The 14,513-nt window shown below is 42.5% G+C and overlaps 1 protein-coding gene across 2 annotated transcripts in view; it reads right to left on the bottom strand.

Moving 5' to 3' along the window:
- Nucleotides 1–14,513, bottom strand: part of rptor (regulatory associated protein of MTOR, complex 1) — a 196,939-nt gene that overhangs the window by 33,673 nt on the left and 148,753 nt on the right. For both annotated transcript variants that reach the window (XM_037689604.1, XM_037689605.1), the window contains exons 21-24: nt 13,468–13,586; nt 8,594–8,697; nt 7,221–7,398; nt 7,039–7,149 (exon numbers count right to left, since the gene is read on the bottom strand). In XM_037689604.1, coding sequence (XP_037545532.1) covers nt 7,039–7,149; nt 7,221–7,398; nt 8,594–8,697; nt 13,468–13,586 — 512 coding nt within the window. The remainder of the gene's footprint in view (nt 1–7,038; nt 7,150–7,220; nt 7,399–8,593; nt 8,698–13,467; nt 13,587–14,513) is intronic.

The following is a 14,513-nucleotide window of genomic DNA, read 5'->3' as shown; positions in this document are numbered from 1 at the left end:
TGTAATTACATCTAATCACATCCACTGAGCAGGGGGACAGGCTCAAATTATTACATTATTAAGCCTTATGTAACAAAATGGACCCCACAGACTACAAGTGAACAGAATAACTCTTATTAAATTGGCATTAAATATGCAGTTTAAATGAAAGTCCAGATGAATGCATTGAAGTCAGACGTGATGTAGTAAATAAACAGTAAAGCTGTACGTGTGTGGTGTTTGAGCTTATTAAGGACGTTTCAGCCGTGAAGCCTCCCACGGCTGCCAGATAATAAATATGCAGCTTTAAATCCACCTGACCACAGTCCTACTGTGTGTCATCAACAATACTGGGACGCCCTTGAGTGCGTGCACGTTGCTTAGAAATAATCCCACTTTTTAGCACCTTAGAGGACAGCTTTGGAATAAAAAGATGTGTGAGGGGAGTCCGTCTGTGTGTATTCTAGTCAGGTCTACCTGTAATTCATGAGCATCTTCTCAGGGGACTTTTTAGTTCCTGACGAAGTGTGAGAGGAAGCGGATTTAGCAGTAAGACTCTGACGTATTCCCAGAGCTACAAGGGGAAAAAATGTGTGCATGTGTGTGTGGCAAGGTAAAAGCCAGCTGATACTCTTGTGTCCATGGTTGTGGTCCTGCACTGTCAGCTGCTAATGTGTTGTATAATGAGACCCTGGCCTGAAAGATGTTTGTACATTCTGCACACAGATTGGACAGTCCTTAAGACCAGTCCTATAAAACACAAATTAAACTATAAAAACCCTTCGAGCTGCAGATTTCTCAGCTCACGAGATGGCTGACAGCACACTCACAAAGTGCAATAAGGCAGAATATTTTTAACGATGACTGTTTTTTTGCCCATTATATTGTTTTTAGGATTGTATGGAGAAAAAAACTGAATTAAAATTTGCATTATTGCACAGCCTTAAGAACAACTGATATTTTTTAAAATGCCTTCCAAAAAGTAGGGATAAAAAACGCTGGTAAATCAGTGCAGGCTGGAGATAAGGAGCTTGAACTTAACAAACACCCACGATTGTCTTGAGCCTTGGAAACCAAAACAACAATAGAGCTGTTTAAACATTTTCTGTCTTGCTTTATCCTGATCCTACTGCTATTAAGCTTTGATCGTGTGTCAAAATGGTTAAATCTAAACATCTAAACATGATTTCACCTCGTCTCAGGTGGAGAAGTTCAAGTATCTGGGTGTCTCATTCATGGATGATGGTAGGATGAAGTGAGTGATCGACTGATGAATCAGGACCTCGGTAATGAGGGCGTTGCTTCAGTTGGTCGTTGTGAAGAAAGAGTTGAGTCGAAAGGCAAAGCTCTGGATTTACTGGTCTGTCTACATTCAAACCCCACCTGTGGTCATGAGTTTGGATCATGACTGAAAGAACCAGATCCTGGATCCAAACGGCCGTCCCTCGTCTCTGATTTTGTTTGTGGTGTTCATGGACAGCACCTATAGGCATAGTTGTCGAGAGGAGGGTGTCTGTGTAAGGGAACCTCATGGTTTCATATCTGATTTATGCAGATGATGTGGTTATGTTGGCTTCTTCAGGCCATAACCTTCAGCATGCACTGGGGCAGTTTTCAGTAGAGTGTGAAGTGGCTGGGATGAGAGTCAGTTCCTCTAAGTCCAAGGCCATGGTTCTCATCTGGAAATGAGTTGAATGCCTCCTCTAGGTTGTGGGGTGGGTGGGGTCTTAGCTTCTGGTGGAGGAGTTCAGGTATCTGGGCATCTTTTTACTGAGCGATGGTAGAATGGAGCAGGAGATGGATCAACCGACTGTGTCTTTGTCCTCAGTAATGATGGCGTTGCTTCCGTCGGTCTTGGTGAAGAAAGAGTTGAGTCTAAAGGCACAGCTCTGGATTTACTGGTCTGCCTACGATCAAAGGTGGGGTGAGATGGGGTAGAGGTAGGGTAGCTGACTCGGGACCCAAAAGTCCCAGGCTCAATCCCCAGCCATTCCCACACGTCGTAGTGTCTCTGAGCAAGACACCTAAACCCTAATTGCTCCCTGGACATTTACATAGCTGCCCACTGCTCCACCTGGGTGTATCCCAGGTGCGATGGGTTAAATGCAGAGAACTAATTTCGCCATTGTATGGGAACATACATTGATGACAACACATACCACTTACTAAACCCTTCCTGGATACAAGTGGCCAAAATGGGCTTCCTTCATAGGGTGGCCAGGCTCAGCCTTAGAGACAGGGCGAGGAGCTCTGTCATCCCTTCATGATCCCTTCACTTGGTGTTTGATGCACCTTGGTGGGGTCCCTGACCCCAAATTTTGGAACCACTGGTCTATTCATCTATTTGGAAGTCTATAAATAATTGATCAGATTTTTTTTCCCAATCCTGTGCTTGTTCTATTCAAAGTGTGGCTCTTGTAATTTTCCTTATTGCATCCAGTTTTATTCGTGTTGATTTACATTTTCAAACTACTACCTCATCTTCTGGTTGCCCATCTTTAGGAGTCTCCACAGCTCATCATCTGCCTCCATCTCCCAGCATCCTCCTCTTTCACACCAACCCTCTGCAGAGTTAAGGCTCCAGTATACTCCCGCGTCCTGTCAGCCACGCGGAAACTGTGCGCACTATCCGCAGGGGGTTGAGACGTCATGCTCGAGCGTCCACCCTGAGTGGCTGCAGAACAGCTCCACAGACAAGAGGCGTTTACCTTCGGGACAAATTGAGGTCGCCGATTGGTCATTTGCTGACACGCCTAATGGATTGATTGACAGATTGAAAACAAACCCCCGAGCTGGCAGCCCCATTGAGGTCGCCGATTGGTCATTTGATGACATGCCTACTGGATTGATTGACAGGTAAAAAAACCAAAAAACAAAAACGAGCTGGCAGCCCCAGCCGCAGCGGTGTTCTGTGTTTATATGTTGTTAATAAAAAGTTCTAAAACATTAAAAAAAAAAAACAGGGAGCGCTGGCCCTGCAGCCCACACATCAGAGCGGCCCACCAGGAAATCTCCAGACCCTCCCGCAGCCACGCTGGACCTGATTTTAATTCGCTCGTGACAAATTCCTTCATTTCTCACCATTTCAGTCATGGCATCAACGGAGGATCACTTGCCTTTTGACAAAAACAAAAGAAAAGGCCAGATCAGGGATGAAGAAGGAGAATTTAATACATTGGTGTCGCGTACAAAACAGTCCGTCGCCGGGCAGTTTATTGTGCGACACAGAGTACGCGTACGTAAAAATTAAGCTTTGCGTGGTCATGCCCTGCGGGCGTCCGCTTCAACTCTAATCTGGTACGTGCAGACCTCTGCAGACTGACGTACGCGGGAGCATACTGGGGGCTTAAAGCATTTAACAGTATCTAAAGAGACATTTCTGTTTATATGTCGTCTATTATTCTGAAGTTCACCTGCTGGTGTAGATAGCGTTCAGTCTTTTATTTTGAAGGGTACAGTAATGGGGTCGGAGATTGTGCTGTAATGACGGGGTGTGAAGGAAAACAAATAAATAGTGGAGACTCCGTTCGTAGTAGTATTGGATTATTTTATCGTGTAACATGCAGATCCTCCTTCACTACATCATAAAACTTCTCTTCTCCTCCTCCCTGGCAGCTTCATATTCAGCATCCTTTGTCGCTCCTATCCCCCGCACCTCTCCTCTGCCCAAACCAACAATGTGACCATAAAGCTGGACGAACAAATACAACTGAAGACGATGTGGAAAACAAAACCACAATAATACTTGAACAAAATATAATAACCCATAACTTAAATCTGTACATCGTTGCACTGGTTTCCAGTTAAATTTAAAACTTAATTGAAGAATTTTCTTCCACTCATTGAACGTGTCAACAGTCCAGACAGGAAATATGTTGTATATCCTGAAGACCAGGTTGGAAAGTGCCTCTGATCTACAGGGAGCAGAGCTAATGGCTGCCCGCAGTTCAAACCAAACAAGGTGAAAAGCTTTTTAGTCATTACTTCACTGGAATCCGCTCCCACCAGGACCCGGTTCTGATCCGGCTGTAGCCACTTTAAGAGCTAAGATTAACTCGGTTCATCACTGCTTCTGAATCGAAGATGCGGCTTTCGTCAAATGTTGAAATGTACCGTACGATACGTTTTCTGCCGTTTTAAAGTTACATTTTAGTCTGAAGAAAGTTTGATTTGACGGCTAATCAGTGGTTTCCCTTAAAAGAGAGGAAACACAAATTGTCCAAATATTTAAAAATCCCTAACTTTTACTTTACAAAAGTTCAAACAGACAAACTAATGTCTGATTTTTATGAGAGCAGATGATTATAGGAAAAACTGCTGCCATATCCAGTCCTCAAAATGCTTTTATTTTTTTTATTTTTATAATGACAAAAATTTGTATTTATTACCAGCCAAAGGCGGCACACAGCATGGCTGGCTTAAACCTGCAAAATGCTAGCTAAAAGCTAGAGGTAGCAGAATGGTAGCTAAAAAAGAAGCAACAGGTTAGCTAAATGCTAAATGTAGCATAAAAATACAAACGCAGCAGTTTGCTGAAGTAGATTTCAAAGAGAACAACATTTATGAAGGAAGTGAAGGAATCAACGCTTGACTGTGGAAAATAATTTTAAATATAAATATTTTAGAAACCTTAAAAAATGTCTAATTCCTAAAGTCACAGCGCCTAACGCCTAAGAGAGCTGAATGTTTTGATTTAGCACAGAAGTATTTAGATTAAGAAAGAGGAAAACAACGATGTGAATGCAGACTCAGAAACATTTAAAATCCATCGTTTGGTGTCTTTAAAAAAGCGACTGTGGAGGTTCGGGATGATACAAAATCCATCCCCAACATCTGGGTTTGACCAAATCACTTCTCTTCATCTTAAGATTTCCCTGAGGACGATGCCACGTTACGGAGCTGCAGATCTCCATTATTCGGAGGAGCCATCGTGCAGAAGCGGCGGGTGGTTTCTCTCTCTCTGATTGGTCGACAACTTGCTGGTTTTTGTTTCGGTTCATTACATTTGAAAATGAAATCCAACACAGAGTTCATACCTGAGTAACCAGTTCAGTCCCCAAACCGCTGCGGGGAGCGGGATGAACAAACAGCAATGATGAAATGTGTGAAAATAACAGGCCGTACTCTTATTGGGTGTTGCTTAGCAACAAAAATAAAAGTCATTTTGACAGGATGAGTCAAACTGATGGTTTGAAGACAGTTTCCTCGACACAGAGTGGACAATAAGTGACTATGAATCAAGTTTAGAGTTAAGCTACACATGTTTTTTCAATATCCTCATCTTTTGGTAAATTTTTGTTTCTGGTTTCCGTTTTTTCCTTGTGTTCAGTTGTTCCTCGGTGTTTCATCACCTTCAGCACTTTTCCACAGTCGGTCTCTGCTCCTCTAACTTACACCTGTTCTCCATTCCTATTTGTCTCAGCTGCAGCCACTTACCTCATCACTCACTCAGTGTTTCATTGATTTTCTACCTACATCTACCTACAGTCTGTCGTTGTGGCTTCCACGCCCAGTCTGGGTCTCCTTCGGTTCTCCTTTGTGTCTCCCTACTTGTACTTATCGTTGTTGCCACGTCAACATTTTATTTTATTAAACAGATCTAGAAGTTCTCATATTTGTTTCCTTTCTGGGTCCTACCTCTTCAGAACCTGACATGTTTAAGTCTTAAGAGTAAATCTAACTTGTGATTACCATGAGCAAATTTTTCAAAAGACGTATTAGTAGGCCTGTCGCAATAAACAATAAATCAATTAATTGCATGATAAATGAAAATTCTCGACCTCATTTTCATTTATCGGCTTTATCGTTTCTTCTCGTCTCTCTCTTTCTACTGGAGACACTGGATGACAAAAGGCTCAACTCCGGTGCTCTTCACAGACCCCTCCCTTTCTCTTTTCTCTTTAAAATCCATTTTAACCGGCCAAAATCACGTTTTTGGATCGTTAAAGGCAGCTAAGCTAAGAAGCTAAGCTAACAGGCCGACCACGGGGGAAAAAAAACCCTCTGTCTCGTCGAAGCTCCAAAACTCACGGTTGAAACCCGTGCCTTCGTGTAAAAAGTTCTCTGCAAAGAAGCTGAGAACTTGTTTACTGATTTTTTAATTAAGTTTTGTGTGAAACTAAAGAGCTCAAACCACACCGAGCGTCTGCCATTTTGAGAACCAAAAAACAGGAACGAGACGCAGCCCATGTCACGTCAAGGGGCCTCCCTCCCATTTTTCTTAGAGACACGCTGCTCGCTCCCTCACTATCCATCCTTTGGTTCAAACAGTCTTATACTGCCATCCGGCTGTCAAAAAAGGCACTAAACACAAAAATTAACCAAATTTATTCTTAACTTTGACAATAATTATTAATTATTGTCAAATTTCAAACAATTTTATTGTTTATCACAATAATTTCTGAGACAATTAATCGCCCAGCAACATTTGTTATCGTGACAGGCCTACGGATTAGCATATTTTATTTTTATCCCCCTCTGCCGAATGGAGGATAATTATTTTGCCTGTGTGTTGATTAACTTTCAGAAAGTAATCATTGGTTGTTTATCTACAAATTAATATCTTTTCAAGTCAACCCAAATCAAAACTGCTGCATTTAACTGAACTTAAAAAACATAAATGTCTACACTTCAGTCAGTTTTACAGAAACAGACCTACAATCTGGGGAGTGGCGGCGCAGAGGTTAGAGAGGTGGGCCTGTGATCCGAAGATCGCCGGTTCACGCCCAGGCCCCGACAACATCAAAAAATTGTGGGTGGGGTAGGTGACGCACCCACACTTGCCCCCACCCTCATTCGCCCCACTCTGGGCCCATGAGCAAGGCCCTTAACCCCCATCTGCTCCCTAAAAAAAAAACAGGTCTATCTTGAAAATGAGTTCTCGTGGCTCAATGCGACTACCTGTATAAATAAAGAGTAAATGAAAAAAAAAAACTCAGAGTGGTTCTTATTCTGCAAGATTTTAGCTGCGAATTTTAACTCTTGACGTGAAACTTCAAATCAAGTCATGAATACGTGGGTGACTTTGAAGGGAGGCACAGATGAAAACATGTCGCCTACCTTCATGACCGGCTGAGCGAAATACTTGGCGCTCCAGTCACACAGACCCGTCTGCAGGGCGGGGCTGATGTAGTTCCTGTGACCCGCCGACTCCTCGCCGTCTTCAGCTGCCTGAACACGAACGTTAAAAATAAAAGCATCTGTACGTCGAAGCATCAGCTGGGAGATGTTTGCTCCCTCACCTGCTCCGGGCCCTTGTCAAACATCTTGCGGGTTCGGGGGAACTGGTGCGAGTGCGGCGCCTGTCCCCCCAGCGTCGGGGTGTAGGGGGGTCGGGATGGCGTCTGCTCTCTGGTGGGAGGTTTGGGGACTTCGTTGGTCAGACTGGAGCTGCTGGTACTGGGCATGGGGGGCGAGCCACTGGAGGGACAGAGAACCAAGACGAGAATAAAACTCGACTGAAGAACAAACCTCTGATTCTTCTCTGAAGGCGGCGGGCGATATGCATTCCTTAAAGAAACACCAGGCTCTGAATTTATTTCTGCCTCCGAGAGGTGCAGGAAAAAGATAATAAATAAACAACTGCTTATTTAGATGATGAAAATTAAACATTTTACATTCACTGCATATTTTTGTTCTTAAAGCTAAAATTTTGAAAAGATTGCTTTAATTTTTTTTACAACTTGAACACAATTGTGCTTCAATCCTTCCTGTCCATGCATCAAACATAAACCTAAACAAACTAGCTTAAAGAAAAACAAAAAAACAGCAAAATGCTAACTAAGCCAAAGTCGCTAAGCTAAATGTAACATTTTGCTGAAGAAGCTGAAACAGAGTAATGAAAGCAAAGAGGAGCAGAACGCTAGCTAAAAGCTAAAACGAGCAAAACGCTAACCAAGAACAACAAAATGCCAGCTACAAATTAAATGTAGCAAAATGTCAGCTAAAAGGTAAATGTAGCAAAATGCTAGCTGAAATTGTAAAAGCAGCTAAGTTTGATCTCACCTTATCTTAATGCCTGATAAAAAATAAAAGTAGCAAAATACCAACAAAAAATATAAATGTAGTAAAATACCAGCTAAAATGTAAATGCAGCAAAATGCTTGTTAAAAATATAAATGTAACAATATGTCTGCAAAAACTGTAAATGTAGCTAAATGCCTGCTAAAAGATAAAAGGAGCCAAATACAAGCCAAAAATACAAATGTAGCAAAATACCCGCTAAAAAGGTAAATGTAGCAAAATATCAGCTAAAAAGTAAATGTAGCAAAATACCAGCTAAAAAGGCAAATGTAGCAAAATACCAGCTAAAAAGGTAAATGTAGTAAAATACTAGCTAAAAAGGCAAATGTAGCAAAATACCAGCTAAAAAGGTAAATGTAGTAAAATACCAGCTAAAAAGGTAAATGTAGTAAAATACTAGCTAAAAAGGCAAATGTAGCAAAATACCAGCTAAAAAGGTAAATGTAGTAAAATACCAGCTAAAAAAGTAAATGTAGTAAAATTGGCCGTTTTTACAAATCAAAGCCTGAGCGCTTCGTGCACATGAAGCGTCTGCTGTGGGACCGTGAGGATAAAGTGTTCAGTAGTGTTTGTGTGAGTGGCGTGTCCTCACCCCGCCTGGTGGATGTGCGTGCCCTTACTGGTGGGGCTGGCCGGCGCCGACTGCGTGAGCGACCCCGAGTCCAAGATTCTCTGAGGTCTGGCGTTCATCGTCGCCTGGGGAGAAAGTGATTGTTTCTTCATTAGCACACCCAGAATTAAAAAAACAAACCAATAAAACATCCATTTTCAACAGTTTCACAGTCTGTCAGGCTTCGCAGCGATACATAAAATCTGGTTACGGCGGTAACCGCATAAGAAGTGCAGCACTTTACAAACTTCGCCCAAATCTGGAGAACTTCACCTCATTAGGCGGTGCAGGTAATACAACCTCTTTATGTGAGTTGTCTAACAGCTGCGCACGAGGGAGGGGTAAACCTAATAAGGACAATAGAGGCAAAGCATCATTGATGAATAGCAGAATTGTTGTTTACTGAAGCCCGGCGCCGAGAAAACTCCGCCGCGTAAATCTTGTTAGCACAAGCAAACACACTTTCACTGGCTGAGATTGCCTTCGATGTGATTTATATGCTAATTACAGGAACGCAGCTCGTATCTTTTGCTTGTTTGGACGCCTAAAAGGCTGGAGGGAGACGGGGAAGTTTAATGCGAAGCTTACACGTACTGTATCCGATCTACAGCCCTTTAACGGAGGCCGTAGATCAGGAACGAGGGCGGAGCTGCGGGAAGAGTTCCCAAAGTTCTCGTGGAAAGGACACTCGGTAAAAAACGGTCGTGGGGTAAACGGAAAGCGATCAGATCTTTAGAATCCTCCTCAGACTTCCAAGATGGACATCTGCAAGTCAGATGTTTGTCATGAGCAACATTCCAACTTGTCACGCCTTGCTGAGGAACTTCACGTATACATTTATGTGCTGCTTGGATCAAACAACTCAACAGTAAGAGCTTTGATACTAAATCTACCTCAAGCTTTTTTAAATATTGGAATTACAGTTTGCCTGCTTTGTGATGGATGTGTTTGTCTTTTCTTTTTTACTTGATTTGTTTGATCTTATTTTATTTGGTATGGACTTCTACTTGTCTCAAAATAAAGATTGATCTTTACCAGGTTCTAAAATTGTTCAAATCTAACAAAGAGAACAAAGACACACAACGGAATCCACAGTCATTACTTTATAAACTAAAACAAAACGCGAGGCTAAAACTGGTTCCAGCTTCAGCAGCAGAACTCTCACTGGTTTTCTGTACTGGTCTCTCTCGTGGTTGCGGAGGAATTTTAGCCCACTCTTCTTTCCAACGCTGCTTCAGTTCCTTTAGGTTTCTGCTCAGCTCACTGAAGGTCCCACCACAGCCACTCAGTCATGTTGAGGATCTGGACTGCGACAGCACCTCGGTTCTGTTCTTTCTGACCCGGTCTGTTGTAGATCAGCTGCAGTGTTTGGGATCATGGTCCTGTTGGACCCAGTTTGGTCCAAACTTCCGCTGTTCAGATTAACTCATTTGACTACAGAACCCTTTGGTCTACAGAGGAGTTCCTGGTCCACTCAGTGACTGACAGGAGCCCGAACCATCGGCCCTCCACCACCGTGCTGACAGCTGTGAGGAGCCGTTTGCTGCAGTGCATTCTGGGTAAACATCTGTCCTCTGGTCTGGTTCTGGTCCAGAAGTCTTGTGATTCCTCCAGATGTAACTTTACAAACCTGCTTTGACCTTTAACCTGCTAACTGAGGCCTGTACAGTTTTAGATGGCGCTCATCTCGTTGAGCATTGCACAGTTTGACCTTCGGGGTGAATTTGATGGATGTTCACTCCTGACATGTGCAGCTGTTTCCACTTGTGAATAATCTCCTTCTCTGCAGAATGACGGACTCCAGGTGTTTTGTAAATGACCTTTGACCTTTCCAAGATTGATGGGCAGCAACATTTGCTTCTCTAAGATCATTGCTGATGTCTTTCGTCCTTGGCATTGCGTTCACACACCTGTATGCTGCTGATGGAGGTGGTCCCACTGATGATGATCAGTTAATCAGCAGCTCCTGGCTGATCCTGGACCTCTGAGACCTCGAGGAAGCAGCGAGGCTGGAACCAGTTTTTCACTCACAGCTTTGATTTTGTTTTGGTTAATAACAACTCGGTGGAATCTGTTGTGTATTTTAGTTCACTTGAAATTGAATAATCACTTTTATTCACTTTATTCATCACTTATCAGGACTATGACTGAGGGGGCTATCTGAGACGCTGTTCACGCACTTACTCCCCTCAAACTCTGGGCCTTCTGCCCAACCTTCTCTAACAAAAAGGGCAGCGCCTCCCACGAGGCTGCAGCCTCGGGCACCCCGTCTACTCATGTTTGTCTTTTTGTTTCTTTGGACGGGCTGTACTGAAATGTAATTTCGTTGTGCTTCTGTGCAATGACAGTAAATTCTGATTCTTCTGATTATAAGTCCTGATAAGTAAAATGCTTGAATTACGAGCAGGTGGATTTTAAAAAAAGCAAACAGATTAAAGTTTAATGTCACACAGCAGCAGAAAAACTTGACATCAGTCACAACTCAAACTGCAGCAAACACAAAAATGTTGAAAAAGTTTTTTTCTAGTGACTAAAACCTCATCCATTCACCTGCATGATGTTTATAGATTATTAATTAGAACAGGATGGTCTTCAACGTGCACGAAACGCACGAGCGTCAGACTAACGCAGGAGGCCACACACTTCATCTGCTGACGAGCCCTCCACAGAAAATCACTCGAAAACCACCGACGTGAGCCGTAAACGGAGATCGTGGCTCCGACCGGCCGCCCTGCTGCATGCTGGGAAACACGACATTAAAGTGCGCGTGCTGACGTGCGCAGAAGCTGTCGGACTCAGCCGAGCTGCAGACGAAGGCACATCGGGGTCAATGATGTTCGATGATCTGATGAAGACAAAGGTTTGAGGCTAAATGTAACAATTCAATCTGGTCAGGGCGTGACCTTCTCCTCACGGAGCAGGAGAAACGAAACGGGTGAAGAAAATCCCCTCAGATATTTAAGGAGTCTGGATGAAGACGTGGAGGTTAATCAAAGCTCATTAGGAGGTGAAAAGATAAAATTAATAAAAATAAAACGACTAAACTCCATAGATGTCCTCCAGGTGTCAAGCAGGATTAAACGTCCTCATCAAGTCAGCAGTAAGAACATTTTAATTAGCTGACCTCGTTCAGTAACATCTGGCATCTCAAATCTTAGTTACAGGAGCCGGCTAGTCTGATGGTAAGTCTTCTGAATTATCTGGGATTAAGTGGTTTCCTTCGGTTCTTTGCAGGAAAGAGATGAACTACGAGTTCAGACGTTTAAATGTTGTGCAGAAAACAAAAACGCAGCGTGCACACTTGGATTCCCGAATCACTGACGGTGCAAATTTTACAATTTGTGTTCAAATTTCTGCAAAAAAAAAAAAAAAAAAGAAAGAAAGAGAGGTTAAAAAAAGATTGTTGCAGTTTTTTGTGCACAACCTAGACTTTTTTTAAACTGCAGGTTTTGTCTCAAAAACAAAAAAATTAGAGACAGAGAAGCCTTTTCTCTCCTAAAACAATTTATTTATTTATTTTACTATGCAAAATAAAAGCCCATTTGTACAGTTCAAAGTTTAAACGCAGCATAACTAATTAGCAAAGCCTAAAAATGTATTTTACTTTCTTTATATGCTCTCATAGCCTCATAGTAACTTTACTACACTCGTGTTACTTAGGGCAGTGGTTCTCAAACTGGGGTCCACGGATGCACAGGGGTCCGCGAGCAGAAGCTATAGGGTCCACAAAAAAAAAAATCTATATATTTTTTACAAGCACATAGATGTTTAACAACCTGTTAATATGCACCAAAATGCAGGAAATCACATCTACTTTATTCAAAATTTTCTGAGGGAGGTACTCCAGAACAATACCCCATGTTTATAAAAATTGTATTAAGACTATTAAATAAGTATTTATGCTACACAAATACTTCCATTGCATTAAAGAGACAAATTGAACAAAATTATTTAATAAATACGAGGGTTCCTGGAACTTCTTGTCCCCTGTAAGGGGTCCCTGAACCCAAAAAGTTTGAGACACTCAAAATACAACTTAAATTCCATATTTATCATAAAAAATATTGCATTCCTCTCAGTATGCTGGTGAAGATCATCCAGGTTAGAGTAAAAAAAAAAAAAAAAGGGGGGGGGTTGGGGGTTTAAAAACAAAATAACTGGACTTCTAATCTGAAGCTGAAGACGTTTCTCTTCTCATCTGGAAGGTTTAATCAATTCTAAAATGCCTGGAGTGTGTGGAGCTCACAGCTTCGTAGAGCTGCATGAGACGCCTTGCAGGTTGCACTACAACTACTCGCCCTGCACAACAGAAGCTCATTAGGCTCCTTGTCTGCCTAACCTGCCTTCACATTTTGACTGCGCAGAGATCCCATGACGAGACCCTGAGGTCCGTTGTTGTGCCATTCATCCACGACCATCACCTCATGCTGCAGAAACATAAAGCACATGCTGCAAGAGTTAATATTTATGTTCAGTGTAGTTTTGGGGAGGGCAGGTGATTTCTTTAGAAGGGCGCTGCCCCTTCTGCCTTGCCAAACTGGCTCCACCTGCTCATTACTGAGCCGGTGCTGCGTTTGAGTTGTCGCCGCAGAACAAGGGAGATCGCAGTCGTCCCGCTGCGTTTTAAACACTGTCCACAAAATGCTGCTGTTTTCAAGAGTCCAGAGTTTTGTCTTAAGGCAGAAGAAGTGCAGCCTGAGGTCAGGACGGCTGGTGGACCGCGCAGTTTTTACAGCTTTTAAAGCTACAGCAGGATCGCTGCGTTGCTGCTGTGCTAAGCCGGGGGGAGTCATTGCACCTTGATTGCATTTGTACAAAAAATGAAGAAACGTTCGGGACGTTCGGGACAAACAGACCTTGTATGCGATGCTGTTGAGGACCTTCATGGCCAGGTCGGAAACTTCTGGGAACGGGTCCGCAGCCAGATGCAGCAGAACTCTCCAGATCTGAGTGTAAACGCTGTTAAAGGACACGCCTGGAGAAAAAAAAAAATAAAACACACGCCAAATGAGTCGAGTTCAGACGAGACGATAAAACACACCTACGGCAGGTAAAAACTCAAAAGTTCAGGAGATGTTCGGTGGTGACGTCAGAGGTTTGTTCAGCGGAAAGAAAACGACTTCCTAAATCGTTCCAGAATCAACAGGAGCGACACTCAGCACATTACACGCCCGTAAACAAACTATTACACAACAATCTACAGCAATGGCCTGGACAAGAAAAGACTTAGTTTTAACTTTGACCTTGATTTGTGATCTTGAAGATGGAGTCATTAAAATGTACGCCACACTTCGTCTAATGAGGAGGCATATGTGTATTAAATTTCATTGAATTATCTTGAGTGGATCAAAAGTTATGGTCAGGACATGTTTTAACTTTGACCTTGATTTGTGATCTTGGAGCTGGAGTTATTAAAAATGTACAACACACTTCGTCTAATGAGGAGGCATATGTGTATGAAGTTCGATCAAATCATCTTGAGTGGATCAGGAGTTATGGTCAGGATAAGCAAAGACCATGTTTTAACTTTGACCTTGATTTGTGACCTTGGAGCTGGGGTCATTAAAATATATATGTGACAATACATCTAATGAGGAAATCATATGTGTATAAAGTTTCATTAAATTATTTTTGAGTGGATCAGGAGTTATGGTCAGAACATGTTTTAACTTTGACCTTGATTTGTGACTTTGGAGCTGGAGTCATTACAGATATATGTCACACTACATCTAATGAGGAGGCATATGTGTATTAAGCTTCATTGAATTATCTTGAGTGAATCAAAAGTTATGGTCAGGACATGTTTGAACTTTGACCTTGATTTGTGACCTTTGAGCTGGAGCCATTACAAATATATGCCACGCTACGTTTAATGCGGAGGCATATGTGTATGAAGTTCGAT

Source organism: Nematolebias whitei, chromosome 16 (assembly GCF_014905685.2).
Source record: "Nematolebias whitei isolate Nwh7 chromosome 16, NemWhi1, whole genome shotgun sequence".
Classification (NCBI taxonomy): domain Eukaryota; kingdom Metazoa; phylum Chordata; class Actinopteri; order Cyprinodontiformes; family Rivulidae; genus Nematolebias; species Nematolebias whitei.
The sequence above is the reverse complement of the archived record's forward strand: the minus strand, read 5'-3'. Positions and strand labels throughout refer to the sequence as shown.